The following is a 16,119-nucleotide window of genomic DNA, read 5'->3' as shown; positions in this document are numbered from 1 at the left end:
GCTCACATTTGAACAAAAACAACGTGTTGATGATTCTGAGCGGTGTTTGCAGCTGTTAACTCGTAATACACCCGAGTTTTTCCGTCGATATGTGACAATGGATGAAACATGGCTCCATCACTACACTCCTGAGCCCAATCGACAGTCGGCTGAGTGGACAGCGACCGGTGAACCGTCTCCGAAGCGTGGAAAGACTCAAAAGTCCGCTGGCAAAGTAATGGCCTCTGTTTTTTGGGATGCGCATGGAATAATTTTTATCGATTATCTTGAGAAGGGAAAAACCATCAACAGTGACTATTATATGGCGTTATTGAAGCGTCGAAATCGCGGCAAAACGGCCCCATATGAAGAAGAAAAAAGTGTTGTTCCACCAAGACAACGCACCGTGCCACAAGTCATTGAGAACGATGGCAAAAATTCATGAATTGGGCTTTGAATTGCTTCCCCACCCACCGTATTCTCCAGATCTGGCCCCCAGCGACTTTTTCTTGTTCTCAGACCTCAAAAGGACCCTCGCAGGGAAAAAATTTGGCTGCATTGAAGAGGTGATCGCCGAAACTGAGGCCTATTTTGAGGCAAAATCGAAGGAGTACTACCAAAATGGTATCAAAAAATTGGAAGGTCGTTATAATCGTTGTATCGCTCTTGAAGGGATCTATGTTGAATAATAAAAACGAATTTTGACAAAAAAAAATATGTTTTTCTTTGTTAGACCGGGGACTTATCAGCCAACCTGTTATAAAAAATTATAAAAATTATTTAAAAACTATATCACAGAATTTTTTAATTTACACCCAAAACATTGAATTCGGATCAAACCCTAAGAAGTGATGCAAATTCAGTGCACCGGCTATTGAAATGGAAGACTTCCGTCCCATGACAAGCCCATGTTAAATTCATCGCTTCTGCGTCGATTTTGCACCACTTCCGGACCCAAACAGAACATTTTCATTGCTTTTTTGCGACGCTTTTTTTTTGCTGGGAATTGATATCCTAGTACCAGTATCTGGTCTGGCCGCAACGTATTCTAGGAAAAGTGGTGGTAAGAGTAGAGTACAAGGGAAAAAGAAGAGGAAATGCATTTAAACCTTGTTACAGGCTATATCTATTTATATGGGTATAGCGGCCGGCAGGCGGTATGGCATGGCTACGGCTATGGGGTCACAATTGAAATTCATTTTTATTGTATTTATCGTGCCCAGGTTGATTTTGGCGAACGGGACAGTTTATTGGTGACTTTGAGCGATTGAGATGAGGGGAAATTGCAAATTATTTTCAATTAAGAAAAGAATTGATTTTCGGCTCAAGTAGTTGATGTGATGCGTGTGGTATATGTGTGGAAGTGAAGTTGGCCGCAATGCTAGGCTGACAGATATAGTCATGTGGGCGCAAGGGGCCCAATGGAATATGGAATTGACTAAACTGGAGTGTTTTGGGTCATGGTTGGGTGGGCAAGTGTGAGGTCATAACACCAAGACCTCTGGATCAAAGTTTTCCCATTTGAGATTGTCGTAAGTCGTATGTTTTTTCTTTGTATTTGTGTAAGTTCAAATTTCTTTCAATGTTAGTGCTCTGGGTTTGATAGGCGGGTTGAGTCCCGCCCGTTGTGCAAGTTTAACTTTCTTTCAATGTTAGTGCTCTGGGTTTGATAGGCGGGTTGAATCCCACACCCACTGAAATCGCCGTAGTTAGCCGGACGGCCATGTCAAACGCCGCTATAGACGCACATAACAACCTTTGGCTGGCCCTGGAGTAAGAGCTGTATTTATTTGATCTTTGGAAGGTCTTTGAATTGGCCCCAAAAATATTTGCCGCTAAGGAGATCAATTTGGAGTTACAGGCTCAGATACATGGAGATTCCGCCAGGAGGCACGATTAACCGTAAGAACAAAAGAAGGCACTTGACCAAGCAGTGAAAAGGTTTCCAACTTTCGAAGAGAGAGGACTAGGGTGTACTAATACCAGTGAAGGACAAACATCATACACGAATTAGTTTACAGAAAAATCTATAATATACTTGCACTGAAGGTTATAGGATGAACCTTGAAACAACAGGAAAAATTAATTTTGCCACGATGCGAGAAAGATGAATGCGTTTACCGTGAAGGACGCATACCCGTTGCAGAACATCGATGGCATTTTAAATTGAATAGATCAGACCTGTTTTATCAATAGTGCCGACCTGAAATATGCCTCTTCTGGAAGAAGAGGCGAAGCCATACACAACCTTTACAGTTCCTGGTCGACCACTGTATCAATTTAGCGTAATGCCATTCGGGTTATACAACGCCAATTCCTTTGCAAGCTCATGGATAAAGTTATACCAGTCCGCCTAAAATCAAACATATTCGTTCGTCTATCTGGACGATTTATTGATCATTGCAGATGACTTTGAAACGCATTTCCGAATATTGGCTAAAATAACCTAGTGTTTAGAAAATGCGAATCTCACAATAGGATTAAGGTGGGCGAGATAGTGTGAGAAATGGAGTCCTTACAATATATATGAAGCGCATGTAGGACCAAAGGTGGGGAGAGCAGAGTGAAGGAGTATACAGCAAGTTCCTATATTCGAATGTAGTGGTATGTCAGTTTTGTATTAATGTTTGGGTTGGGACCGCCCTAGAGGATAATCCGCGAGTAGCCGGGACCCAATTAGCGTCGCAGCAAGGGGAGAGTACGTTAGAACACAGGAGTGGAAATAATTAATTCGGGAACAGTTGATGCAATACGATAGGATAGGAAAAGAAACAACCTGGTGACCTTTATCAAATTAATGAAAGTGGAAAACACCGGGTAAATACAACAGTCTACAAGAGTGCAGTGTGTTCCATAGATGACGGAATTATCAAAATAGAAATTGTACTTAAATGCTGTAGATTACTCAAACCCTTTTAAGCCATTATTTCAACTGTGGTGCCGCAACTCACTTGCCGTGGCCGTAATACGTAAATCTCGTTAAATCAAATGTGTTGTCGCAAAAATTCTCAAAATTTCTTGTTCTCCTTTTTTCACAAACTCAAAACTTTTTTTTTTTCATTCAAAATTCTATAATTCATAACCCTATGATATATAGGTGCAAATTTCCAGCTTTCAATTTTATACACACGATTTTTGAAAGTTAAATTGAAATTAGAATTATATTAAAAATAATTTTGGATATGATTTTAGCAGCTTTATTTGTCAAACCGGGGATTGAACAATTGATATATAAAATAATGAAAATTTTTGTTGATATGGAATTGAGACATACACAGTATTTATATACATAATATATTTATTAATATAATTTACCATATTTTATTAATTTACATAAATGACGATTATTTTTACAATAATTATGCGATGAGAAATAGTGTATTTTTTTAATGAATTGTCAAACGCAACACATTTACCATATATTAGTTACGGGCTTTGAACAACCCACAATAAGTGATCATTTTTATTTACCTTATTCGTCAGGTGTAATTTTCAATAATTTTTATTACGAGTTTTAGATATTTTGATATCCAAATAATTATCCCATATACGTATTTTTAAAACTAGATTTTTAACGAAACTTTATATTTAAAGAATCTATATATAATTTGGGAAATGTATTGTAGTTAAAATAATATTAATACTTATCGAATATCAATTAAAAAAAATTTATTATAGGACACTAAAAATTAAATATAAATAATGCGATAATAGTTCATTTTTTAGAACTATATTCTAATGTAGATGATAATCCATACTTGTTATGGATTTTTTTTTTGCATTTGAACGTTTGACGTTCTTTTAAATCTTAACAAAATATTTACAACTTTTTTAGTTTTTTTTCATATTATTTTGAAATAATACTTTTATTTAGTACACTTTCAGCGATATTGCTATTTATTTCGTTAAGTTGATCGAGAATTTCTGAAAATAAAAGAATTAGAAATTTATATTAAACTTAACTTGAACTAACTACTAAATCAACAGTACTTCAATGTAAGACAGAATTCAGATCTTTGTAATGAAAATTTTTGTCAAAATTTTATTTCTATAGAAAATTTTGTCAAAACTTTATTTCTATAGAAAATTTTCTCAAAATTTTATTTCTATAGAAAATTTTGTCAAAATTTTATTTCTATAGAAAATTTTCTCAAAATTTTATTTCTATGGAAAATTTTGTCAAAATTTTATTTCTATAGAAAATTTTCTCAAAATTTTATTTCTATAGAAAATTTTGTCAAAATTTTATTTCTATAGAAAATTTTCTCAAAATTTTATTTCTATAGAAAATTTTGTCAAAATTTTATTTCTATAAAAAATTTTCTCAAAATTTTATTTCTATAGAAAATTTTCTCAAAATTTTATGACTATAGAAAATTTTCTCAAAATTTTATATCTATAGAAAATTTTGTCAAAATTTTATTCCTATAGAAAATTTTGTCAAAATTTTATTTCTATAGAAAATTTTCTCAAAATTCTATTTCTATAGAAAATTTTATTTCTATAGAAAATTTTCTCAAAATTTTATTTCTATAGAAAATTTTCTCAAAATTTTATTTCTATAGAAAATTTTCTCAAAATTTTATTTTAATAGAAAATTTTGTCAAGATTTTATTTTTATAGAACATTTTGCCAAATTTTATTTCTATACAAAATTTTATTTCTATAGAAAATTTTGTCAAAATTTTATTTCTATAGAAAATTTTGTCAAAATTTTATTTCTATAGAAAATTTTGTCAAAATTTTATATCTATAAAAAATTTCGTCAAAATTTTATTTCTATAGAAAATTTTCTCAAAATTTTATTTCTATAGAAATTTTTCTCAAAATTTTATGACTATAGAAATTTTTTTCAAAATTTTATTCCTATAGAAAATTTTGTCAAAATTTTATTTCTATAGAAAATTGTCAAAATTTTATTTCTATAGAAAATTTTGTCAAAATGTTATTTCTATAGAAAATTTTGTCAAAATTTTATTTCTATAGAAAATTTTGTCAAAATTTTATTTCTATAGAAAATTTTGTCAAAATTTTATTTCTATAGAAAATTTTGTCAAAATTTTATTTTTTAAAAATTTTGCCAAAATTTTATTTCTATAGAAAATTTTGTCAAAATTTTATTTCTATAGAAAATTTTGTCAAAATTTTATTTCTATAGAAAAATTTGTCAAAATTTTATTTCTATAGAAAATTTTGTCAAAATTTTATTTCTATAGAAAATTTTGTCAAAATTTTATTTCTATAGAAAATTTTGTCAAAATTTTATTTCTATAGAAAATTTTGTCAAAATTTTATTTCTATAGAAAATTTTGTCAAAATTTTATTTCTATAGAAAATTTTGTCAAAATTTTATTTCTATAGAAAATTTTGTCAAAATTTTATTTCTATAGAAAATTTTGTCAAAATTTTATTTCTATAGAAAATTTTGTCAAAATTTTATTTCTATAGAAAATTTTGTCAAAATTTTATTTCTATAGAAAATTTTGTCAAAATTTTATTTCTATAGAAAATTTTGTCAAAATTTTATTTCTATAGAAAATTTTTGTCAAAATTTTATTTCTATAGAAATTTTTTCAAAATTTTATTTCTATAGAAAATTTTGTCAAAATGTTATTTCTATAGGAAAATATCCCAGAAAGAAGAATATTTAAAAATTAATCAATTACTTTACTTCGTGATATCTTTACTGTGTTGATTTAAAAGGTAAAATATCACTAATCTTACCACTTATTTGCAGACTTCCTGAGTTATTTTTGTAAATGCCATATAATTCTTCCGAGTCATAAGAGGTTCGTCTCTTGAACATGGCCTTTCGTAGACTTTCCTCTGAAAATAAAGGTCACAACATTAGATACTATCGTTATTATTTCAAAAGAAAGCAACATAAACCATGCTTGAAAATACTCACTCCTACGTATACTAAATCGATTGATTTGATGAACGGGCGCAGTTTCTTTCTTTGTGATATGAACACTTTTAAAATTCTGCACAGGATATGGATGAGAGACTGGTGGTGTAAACATAGGTAATTTTGAGGAATTACCTTTTAATGAATCACTAGCTAAACGCTTTTGCATGCGTTCATTCTTATTGGGAGTGTTATACAAAATACTACGAATTGAAGGAGATATCCCTATCGAAGCAAACATTTGCTGCGACTCGCTAAACTCATCAGAGCCCATTAAGAACACTTGAGATTTTGAGGCATTCAAAGGATTATCTATTGTTGCTTTATCGCCAAGTTCATCGATAAATTTTCTCAACATTGATTGTAGAATTTTAAATCGTTTTAATACGCGTTGTTTGGATACAAGTTCCTTATCGGAACATATTAGAATAGCTTGGCATTCACGTAACATAAGTGTGACTTTATTGAAAAGTTCTAAACGTTTTCCCTGCTTGCGTAACTCTTTTTGATTTACACTCAATTGGAAATGATCATATAAGAAATCACCCATTTTAATGATATCGTTGAGTGACTCTTTGTTGTATTCCTTATCGTTGGTTTTGATAGTTTGCGTTAGTAAATCATAATAACAGGATGTGAAAGCATGACTATCTACAATTTCCTGAATGGCTAATTTAAAATTCGAAACTTCATCATTAAAATGGTCTTCCAATATTTGGGCATACATATTCGAATTAACCTTGGCCTGTATTGATGGAATAATACAGGAGTCCAATGATTCAAATGATGCCAAACAGCTGCGTACTATAGTTTTTACTGCAAATAAAAGAGATTTAAAATTTATGTCATATTTGGCACTTAAACTTACTTTTAACATTTGAGGCAAATGCTATAGCAAACATTCCAATTTGTGTTGTACGATCTATATTGACATCGAAATCAGCTATTAAACCATCCAATTCAGCATCATCCGTAGATTTTTCTTTGATTACTGTTCTAAGCCTTTCCACCGATAATTTATTGTAGTCCAGAAAACAGGTAAATACCAAACGTAACAATGCTTCATTGATATAATCCTCCAATTGGTATAAAGCATTCTCCAGGGAACTTCCTTTTATCTTACGATTACTCTTACTCATCGCTATACCTGCAGCACATTCTTCTTGAAATGCTATACACTCCCGCAGAACCTTTTGACATAAAGCACTCAAAGCTTTTTTATCCTGTTTGAGTGCAACATTAGCAAAGGCTAAGGTATGACTCAATATCTGATCCACATTCGAGCGGATATCTTGACTTGCTAAAATAGCTTCGGAATCACTATCGCCAGAGGTTTCATCTACACTTTCCTCATTTTTATATGTCGTATAGGGTAACAATTGATCCAAAGCTAAATCCATGAGATCAACAAAGGTATTTTCTTCTGCCAACATTCCATGTGTATAACCACCTGATTTCAACAATCGTATACAAGTTCGCAAGCGATCTAGACACCATATAATGCGATCATGAAAATGTTGTCTAGCAGCCTTTAAATGTGAAAACAAAAAAGTTAACAATAAATTTATCAATGGAAACTCTAATCCCAGCTTACCGGTACAACTTGGCCTTGTTTTTGCTCGGATTTGAATGTCCTTTCCATATTCTTTATGCATGTTATAATTTGGGTTAAACACAAATACACTATTTCCGTGTGATTTTTGGTTTGTTCACCTTTGATCTGATCCAAAAATCCATGTAACTCTTCGGATAGTTTTAAAAATTCCATGCAGAAATTCTGAAAAATTTAAGATCATAAATTAGTAGGTATGAATAGCGCTAAAATTAGCCGCCTGGCCGAGTCTTTTATATCCTCCAACATCAGAAAATATCCAAGAAATAGAAACATATCAAAATTAACCATAACCACCATCTTCAGATAATTTATTTTTGGGTTTTGAATAATTTCTGAGACTGTCGGGCTGAAAAAACGTACATCTCAGGGCCTAAAATTTCCATCTTGCTTTTTATTGGATGTATGTACATACATTTGAGGCTTATGGCTATGATGCAATCTGAAAGGACCCCAGCATTAACGTGAAGGGATAATCCTTATAGGGCGTATTCACAAAAATTAGAGGCTTATGACGTAGGATGGGTTAGTTAAGTATAGTGGAAGCCCAATACTTTAGCCCCATTTAGACTATTCATTGTAATACCACAGGTGGTATACTTTTCTCTTATCAATGAGTGCTTCTATTATGAGCTCATTAACCAGGGACCTCCTTACAGCCCAGTCCAAACGGCGTTTCACATTACAATTAAACCGATTAGAGAAGCTTTGATGCACTCAGAAATATAAACAGCATCAATGAGAGGGAGTGCTGGTGTTGAATTCCCGTCCCTTTGTATGCAAGGCGGACATGCTAACTATAGACCCATGGTGGCTCACAGAATTAATATTCTACATGTTGGAAGAAACAATTGAAATGAAATATCCAAGGGAATCGTTTTGAGATTATCTATTGTGGCTCAATAGGATTTACAAATATAAAAAACTAGGATCTTTAAAATATACAGGCCATCTTACGTTTAGCACTTCCAGGTTGGTGCATCCTTTAGTCATAATATGCCGACATTTAGACAAATAAATTATTAGTTGATCTGTATTCACTTCATCCATTTCTAGTATTGAAACAATTGGCGGCTTAAAAATTAAATTTTGTTGTTAATCGATCTGTAATGTTATCGATACAAAATCTTTTTAATTTTTAAAAATTTATCGATAAAAAGAAATTAAAGAGGTTGTTTAATGCTAGGAGCCTTTCAACGTTTTTCACGAAAATAATTCTTTTATGCTGCCATATAGCGTGTTGTTATCGATTGTTTATATTTTGCTCTCTTTAGAAAAACACACCAAAACAAACGCATTATTGGCATGTAAAGGCCGGTACTCTGTTTGTTGGTGCGAAAAAAGTTCCACTCAATCATTGTTTCGCGTTGAAAAATGATAGTGTTGACAATATATTTTGAAGGAAAAAAATATCCATTTTGGAACTTTTTCGCGTTTATTTCATCGAAATGTATCGACAACATCGCAAAATGTCATGAAATTATTACATATACACAGGCAACTAGTGGCTTGATTTACACACACACGCATACAAAATAAATAATTTGAAAAAGAAGAAGCAGGCGAAGTTATTTTACAAATATCTTTGGAATTATAAAAATAAATTTGACAGTGCTGCATTTTATTTTTTGAAACATAGCAATTAATTCTTGTGATTCCATTCATTGCTATCTCGGTACTATACATGTTGGTTGAAGTGCTAATGCTTGTTTTGGAACATCAATTGCTGTGCCTCCTTTTGTTTAAATTATGTTTTGTGTTTATTAACCCGATGCCCAGTACAAATGAAACGATTGTAAAATATAATTCACCAAATAAAGCTTTCATTTTGTTAAGATTTGTGTTTAAATTTCATGTTATATATGTACATTATTTATATTCTACCATATAGTAGGGAGCGGCTAGATATTGTTGCTAGTTTATTATGGAAATACAACTCCATGTTATACTTTGTTTTATCAATCATCAGATTACATTTTTAAATAATAATCAGATCCACTTTTGTGTTATAAATTCACAAAAATCAGTTTAATAAATAAATTATTTCTTAATTCACATTGCAAATGGCGCCATGTTATGAAAATACTGACTACGCGCGTTACGTCAGTTTTTCAACTCGAAAAAAAAACAAAGTACCACAAATGGAAAAAATTTCGCTAGTTTTTCGCATGTTTTGGTTTTGTATGGAGTTTCAACGCGAAAACCGAACAGAGTACCGGCCTTAACAGGAATTTTCCCTCTTGCATAGAAACAAAGATCGCATAGCAAACTTTATACTACGTTCACATATGCTCGCAATCTCTCTGTTTCCAAATATACAAATCGTTTCTCAAATGTCAAAAGGGAGTTTTCCAGCATATTGTGAACGTAGTGTTATCGATATAAAAATCGTGCCGTCGCTAAATTCACAAAATACACGCCGTTGAACTAAAATCTCTATGTCACCCAACTACAATTGTATCGCCTTTGTTCTCTGCAAAGGCAGGATAGAATAAGTTTATTAATTGTTTTTCGGCCGTATTGCATTTTGCTGGAGTTGTGTAGCTTGTAAAAGAAGAAATCATAACAATTACATTACAAATTGTGATAGTGAAACCCACTAACCACCAATCACCAAAAAGCTGCTAAATCTCTCTCTGTCAAGGGCTGCTAGTGGGTGAGAATAGATAGGATGTCGACAACATCGAGCCGCAAAGAAACGGAAAGGACCAAATTAATACAGGAAAAATGTCAAACTCTATTAACTCAAATGCTGAGGGATGAGGACAACAAATATTGTGTAGATTGTGATGCAAAGGGTAAGAAAAACATAAATTTCCAAGGAACTAAAAAAAACAACTTGCTCTGTCGTCAATTGCCATGAAAAAATGGGGTGGGGAGGAATTGACTATGAAAATATCGACAAAAATTAATGCTACTGATAACAAGTGTTTGCACCATGAAAATTAAGCATTTAACACGTTTGCAATTTCTGTAGTATCTTCAAAACATAGTGACAGGGTCTGTTGTCTAGTCTTGCTGTTCTAGAGTTTTTGATGATGACGTTTAGGCCATTTTTATAATCATCACAAAAGAGATGCGTCATATATGTGAGTACTTGGTTAAAAAAAAAACCTATTGGGTAAACACAGTCAATACCAATATGTGTTGTTTTGTTGTTATTGAGTAACTATCCAACTTGTTTGGATTTGAAGCTACTAACTAATGCATTTTTGTTGTATTGACTTGAAAACTTTTGTCTGTTGTGGGCCAAAATTTTTGGGGCTTCATGTCATTGTAACAAATTTGCTGCATTGTTTCGTATAATTAGGTTTACCGCCGGTTTGCTTCTCAAAAAGTTTATTATTCACATTGCAATACCGAGATAGTCCATTTTTGTCACAAAGTTGTTTATTTGAAAATTTTATTCACATCTTTTTTTTTTTCAACAATCCAATAAATCCGCCTTCCTCAACGCCACAATATACTTGTGGTGTTGTTGATAGCCCAGCGTTTTAAATATTTATCATGGACGAATGCATTGCATACATATAGAACTATTATTTTTTATCAGAGTTAAGCTTTCGCTGTGTAAATAATTAATGTATGAAATATACTGTGTGTGTTAATACCTTCTTTCTTTCTAAATTTACATTTTGAAAATCTAGAAGCTCACCCCACTATCATCGCATATATCATATTCTATTTAGATGTCATGCTAACAAATACTTTGGACAGATATAAAAATAACTTAGCTGTATACTTACATCACTTAAAGTATAGATTAATTTGTAATTATAAAATTACATGCGTACATGCGTAAATGCTATTAGTAAATATTCAGAAAGATAAAATGTTGGAAATTTATTTTTTTATATTTTTTTTTTACTTAGCCAATAGTTTGGAATACCCACACATGTGAGAGAAACCAAAAGGATTGCCTTAATTATGAGAGATTCAAAATATGACTGGACAATGGCACATATATATTGATCTACTACAGTTGACTGACTTTTCATGAAATTCAAAATTGACACCATTCGTCTGGAATGGAACTGCAATAACTTAAGATAGATTTGCAAAAATACTGAGACTCCCTTAAGTCGGAAAAATCTACATTACCACCTCCCTGGTCCGGACAAAAAAAGTTTCGACCTTTTTCCGGACTCCAGTGCAAACAAATTTAAATTGTTTGGTTTTTTATATGGATATTATTTCTACAATTTGATATTACAAGACTGACGCATTTTCGTCACGAGCTTGTGTTATTGCCGTTAAATTTGAAGGTAAAATGGGGTTCGAAAATTAGGGTCAGTATTGATTTTTTTGTGATGCACTAAGAATTTTTAGCAGCTTGCCAGCGGCGGTAAAAAAAAAAAACAAAAAGCCAAAAAAACTTATGCGATCCACTTGCTTTAGAGCGAATCTTTCTTATGATAGTTTTGTTCTAGTTGCTGAAGTCTATGTTGGATGAACCCGTATTATTATTGGTCACATTTTCTCCGATCCAGGTGATGAAGTCTTTGTTGTGAACCCATATTGTTTTTGAGTGCAGTCTCCCCAAAAAAAGAGCTGATTCATTTGCGTTAGATATTTGGTCTTCACAAACCCCATTTCCTTGACTTGACTGTTTTCCAAAGGTTTGCCTTAAATGTCTTGGCAGCAGAAAGATAACGTGATAATTGTTCACCGCATATTTTTAGGCATTTTAAACCCCTATGAAATTTAAACTTTTTCGGAGAACCATTGCTAGCAACTTATCAAGTCCCACAAATGTTCTCCGAAAGTTCCTTTGCTTTACACCCAAATTGACATTCCTCCTCCCTCACCTATTGTTAGTATTAGGGTGCCACCATTGTGCAATGGTTAGCATACCCGCCTTGCTTACACAGGGTCGTGGGTTCAAACCCAGTTTCGACCAAACACCAAAAAATTATTCATCGGTGAATTATACCCTCTCAGTAACGCTGGTGACATTTCTGAGTGTTTTAAAGCTTCTCTAAGTTGTGTCACTGTAATATGGAACGGACTCAGTGATAAGAGAGAAGTTCACCATGTGGTATCAAAATGCACTGAATAGTCTAAATGAGCCTGATATATCGGGCTGCCATTATATCTAAACTAACCTAGTATTGTTTTAGTTTCTAGACAATCGATAAAATAATGAACAATTGCTGCAACACAAACAAAAAAATATTACTGACCGCATTGCAGAGAAAAATTTGAAAAGTGTGCGAAAAAGTGAGCTACAGGATTAGAGAGGTTAGAGGTTATACGGGTTTTTTGACGAACCGCCGAACGATAGTTTAACCAAAGGTATGAGCTGCGTGTGAAGATTTGTCAGCTGTAGTACAAATAGTGGCAGGAGAAAATGTCATTAATCGGGCACGCAACCATGAGTAATGTAAATCCACCTAGGCTAGAACACTAACACAATTTTACATATGCATGTGTCTGTCGTTATGTATCCATTCTATTAGCCATGACAAACATTGACTGGTAACATAGTTCTTCAAATAAAAGATATCCTCTAAACATATTCTCGAAGACAGGATAAAAAGATCTACATAACTCATAAACCTTTCTACTCAAAGTATACTCTGGTCTTTTTTGTTCTAAATCGATTTTCTTCAGTATAAAAAGTAAATTTAATAAATTTGAGAGGAACAAAAATTCTCATTTTACGTGAGAATTAAGTTCGTGTTTAGCCACAACTACATGTATTAATGGTAGACAGAGTTGATTTCTCCTCCCATGGAGACCAAGATATTACAGATATTATTCTTTCCCTCATTTGCTTGTCAGTTTATTCATCTATTTGTTGTTCTCCTGGACTGAATATTTAACCAATCTGTGGTATACACTACTCTTTTATCGATAGGTGAAGTCCGATTCTATATCAAAAAAAAATATATGTTTTGATATATGTTTTGATAGAAATTAATTCAATCAATGAAATAGCCATATCTAGTACCAACGTCATATACATTTTCGTAAATGAAAGGAAATTTCAGCGCTACTTCACGTAGCACCAATTTTAATGATTTTTATTTGCATTTAAAGACATTTCCGTTTAATTAACATACAATACAATATTATTAAAAATCTCTTTGCAGGACCACGTTGGGCATCATGGAATTTAGGTGTATTTCTCTGTATTCGTTGTGCTGGTATACATCGCAATCTCGGCGTACACATATCACGTGTCAAATCAGTCAATCTAGACACATGGACACCAGAACAAGTTATATCACTTCAACAAATGGGTAATTCTCGTGCTAGAGCTGTATATGAGGCACAATTGCCCGATGGTTTTAGACGGCCACAGACTGATACAGCCTTGGAATCTTTTATACGTGCCAAATATGAGCATAGAAAGTACTTGGCTCGCGAATGGGTACCACCATCGCCCCCTAAAGTTGATTGGGCAAAGGAAATTGATGAGGAATTGGAAAGGCAAAAGCGTAAAAAGAAAGCTGCCCAAGCAAATACATCGTTGGGTATTGGGGTTCTAGGTGGGGGTTCTTCTAGTACGCAAAATGATAAGAAGTCCTCCTCATCCGGTATGGCAAAATCTTCACCATTGCCTGCCCCTCTACCAAAACCTAAACCTGGACAAAGTGGAAGTAGTCCCAAAATACAAAGGGTCTCAACTAATAACTCTGGAACAGTTGAAAGCAATCATAGCAATGACTTATTGGGTTTAGCTTCACCCACAAAGCCCATACAAAACTCGTTAACTGGCCAAACTTCATCCTCCTCGAATATAAGCGATTTACAAAATGATAGTTTTAGTTGTTTCTTGAGTGCTGCGCCCGTGAATAGCGATAATCAGCAACAACAACAGCAGCAGATAAATAATGCAAATACATCGCAAAACTCTTTGGCCAAAGAGGAGGAAGACTTCTTCAATCAGGGTTCACTTTGTAGCGGAATGGATAAAGACAAATCAGGAAAATTAACTAAGGATAGTATATTAGCTCTTTACGGACAGGCTCCACACAATCCAACGCCGGCAATGAATTTCCTACAGCAGCAACAACAACAACAGCAACCTCAAATGAATTCACAATCATCTATGTTTGGTACGGCCGGTGGTTTCACAGGTATGGCACCTGGAGGTTTTATGGGGGCTGGGGTGCCTGCAGCTGCCCAACAACATCAATTCATGACGCCTCCCAATTCTGCAAGTATGTATAATGCTCCGGTAATGACAGCTCCTGCGGCATTTACAGCCTCTGGGATGTCAGGTTTGCATATAGGTGCTTCAAATGCCGGTTTCGCCCAATTTCCTATGCAATCAGGCTTTCCCCAAACACAGAACGTAGGTGGTATAATGGCTACAGGTCAGACTGGAAATCTTATGCATACAAATCAAAGTCTTATGTCCAGTTTAGCCGGCACCAATGGTCAGCCCCCAATGATGTTCCCCGGTATGCAGCCTTCAACGGCAATGTCAACACAACCGACATTCAATCAAGGAGGTCTGATGGGAGCTTTCCCCACAGCTTCCATGATGGGACCCCAAAATAGCTCTCCCGCTGTACCTCCAGCAGGAGCTAATAGTTTACAACAACAATTTGGAAATCTAAATATTGGCAATGTGTGGCAATAGATAGCGTAGATGGCGGCATATAACTGCAACGATTTGAAACTTGCCGTAAATTTCAAAAGAAAGATACCCCAGCCCCACCCCATGTTCCCCGTAAAGTATTTGACTTATGTTTGCTGAATTGTACGTGGTTTGTTTTTCAAATGAATGATGAAGATGTGCACCTGTCAGGGTCCTGTATAATGTAGTATTTGTTTATTATAATAATGATTATTATTATTTTTTTTTTTGAACGTAACGTTTACATACATAAAAAAATATTTAGATATTCAAACTTAAACTTGTCCTTCCCTTACCCCCAACATTTCCTTTCTCTCTTAACTCCATAAAATTATAAAAAAATCTGTAAAGGTTTTGAAATCACTTAATAAAAATTAAGTATATTTTTAGCTTATGCAGAGCGACTTTCACTTACCACAAATATATATCACATATATTTATCAAAAAACACAAAGAGAATTTAAAAAAAAAAAAACAAAGAAAACTTTCAGAAACAATGATACGCCGACAATGATGATAAAAATATAAAGCTAATTGTTTTAGTTTTAATGAGAAATGAAAAAGTTGATAAGTGAAATATACATAAATAGATATGAATAAAATAATAATAAATATATTATAACAATAAATATAAAACAAGAAAACTTAAATAGATGCATGTTTTAACACATCCTAATCAATTTATTTTGATTTCTCACCTATTTACCAGATTTTATGAACCTTTGGCGAAAATATAGTATTTTATTGACTTATTTCTCTTTTCTAAATAAATAAGTTATCTCGTTTTTAATATAGAAATATTTTTTGCATTTATTTGTTTCTGCGATATAAAAAAATATTTTTCCTTTAGCGGAAAAAACTTAAATATTCTGCATAAAGTTGGGTTATATTATTGCAAAAAATAAGAGATCGCTTTTATAAATCTTATTGGTAAATTTGTAAGTTATTCGTCTTGCGACTATAAGTTTACGACTATAAGCACAACAGTGGCCGTGTCGAACATATCCCATATATTGGCCACATTATAAG

The 16,119-nt window shown here is 33.1% G+C and overlaps 2 protein-coding genes across 3 annotated transcripts; one reads left to right on the top strand and one right to left on the bottom strand.

Moving 5' to 3' along the window:
* Positions 1 to 3,259: 3,259 nt before the first annotated feature.
* Positions 3,260 to 8,617, bottom strand: Spt (Spitting Image). 2 transcript variants are annotated; one of them, XR_012723340.1, is made up of 6 exons: positions 8,457 to 8,617; positions 7,482 to 7,664; positions 6,756 to 7,416; positions 5,888 to 6,703; positions 5,704 to 5,833; positions 3,260 to 3,903 (listed from the first exon to the last, which is right to left on the bottom strand). XR_012723340.1 is itself a non-coding variant. In XM_075312349.1 (6 exons), the coding sequence occupies exons 1-6, from the start codon at positions 8,547 to 8,549 to the stop codon at positions 3,827 to 3,829; spliced, it is 1,932 nt and encodes a 643-aa protein (XP_075168464.1). In that variant the 5' UTR covers positions 8,550 to 8,616; the 3' UTR covers positions 3,260 to 3,826. The 2 variants fall into 2 exon arrangements, 1 of the variants encoding a protein (XP_075168464.1); XM_075312349.1 differs by having other exon boundaries at positions 5,704 to 5,805; positions 8,457 to 8,616.
* A 1,333-nt stretch (positions 8,618 to 9,950) lies between these two features.
* LOC142241398 (uncharacterized) lies at positions 9,951 to 15,484 on the top strand. Its single transcript, XM_075313163.1, has 2 exons — positions 9,951 to 10,297; positions 13,595 to 15,484. Exons 1-2 carry the CDS (start codon positions 10,171 to 10,173, stop codon positions 15,091 to 15,093), a joined length of 1,626 nt encoding a protein of 541 aa, XP_075169278.1. The 5' UTR covers positions 9,951 to 10,170; the 3' UTR covers positions 15,094 to 15,484.
* The last annotated feature ends 635 nt before the right edge of the window (positions 15,485 to 16,119 follow it).

Source organism: Haematobia irritans, chromosome 5 (genome assembly GCF_050003625.1).
Source record: "Haematobia irritans isolate KBUSLIRL chromosome 5, ASM5000362v1, whole genome shotgun sequence".
NCBI lineage: Eukaryota > Metazoa > Arthropoda > Insecta > Diptera > Muscidae > Haematobia > Haematobia irritans.
Note: the sequence above shows the minus strand (reverse complement) of the source record. Positions and strands in the feature narration are given on the sequence as shown.

Bases quoted from the DNA above. Each gene is read 5' to 3' on its own strand.
- Spt (XM_075312349.1), bottom strand. From the start codon at position 8,549: ATGGATGAAGTGAATACAGATCAACTAATAATTTATTTGTCTAAATGT. The intron at 6,704-6,755 runs GTAAGTTTAAGT...TTTTATTTGCAG, and splicing joins ATTTGCCTCAAATGTTAAAA to TAAAAACTATAGTACGCAGC. The intron at 5,806-5,887 runs GTGAGTATTTTC...CTTTATTTTCAG, and splicing joins TCGATTTAGTATACGTAGGA to AGGAAAGTCTACGAAAGGCC.
- LOC142241398 (XM_075313163.1), top strand. From the start codon at position 10,171: ATGTCGACAACATCGAGCCGCAAAGAAACGGAAAGGACCAAATTAATA. The intron at 10,298-13,594 runs GTAAGAAAAACA...ATCTCTTTGCAG, and splicing joins TGTAGATTGTGATGCAAAGG to GACCACGTTGGGCATCATGG.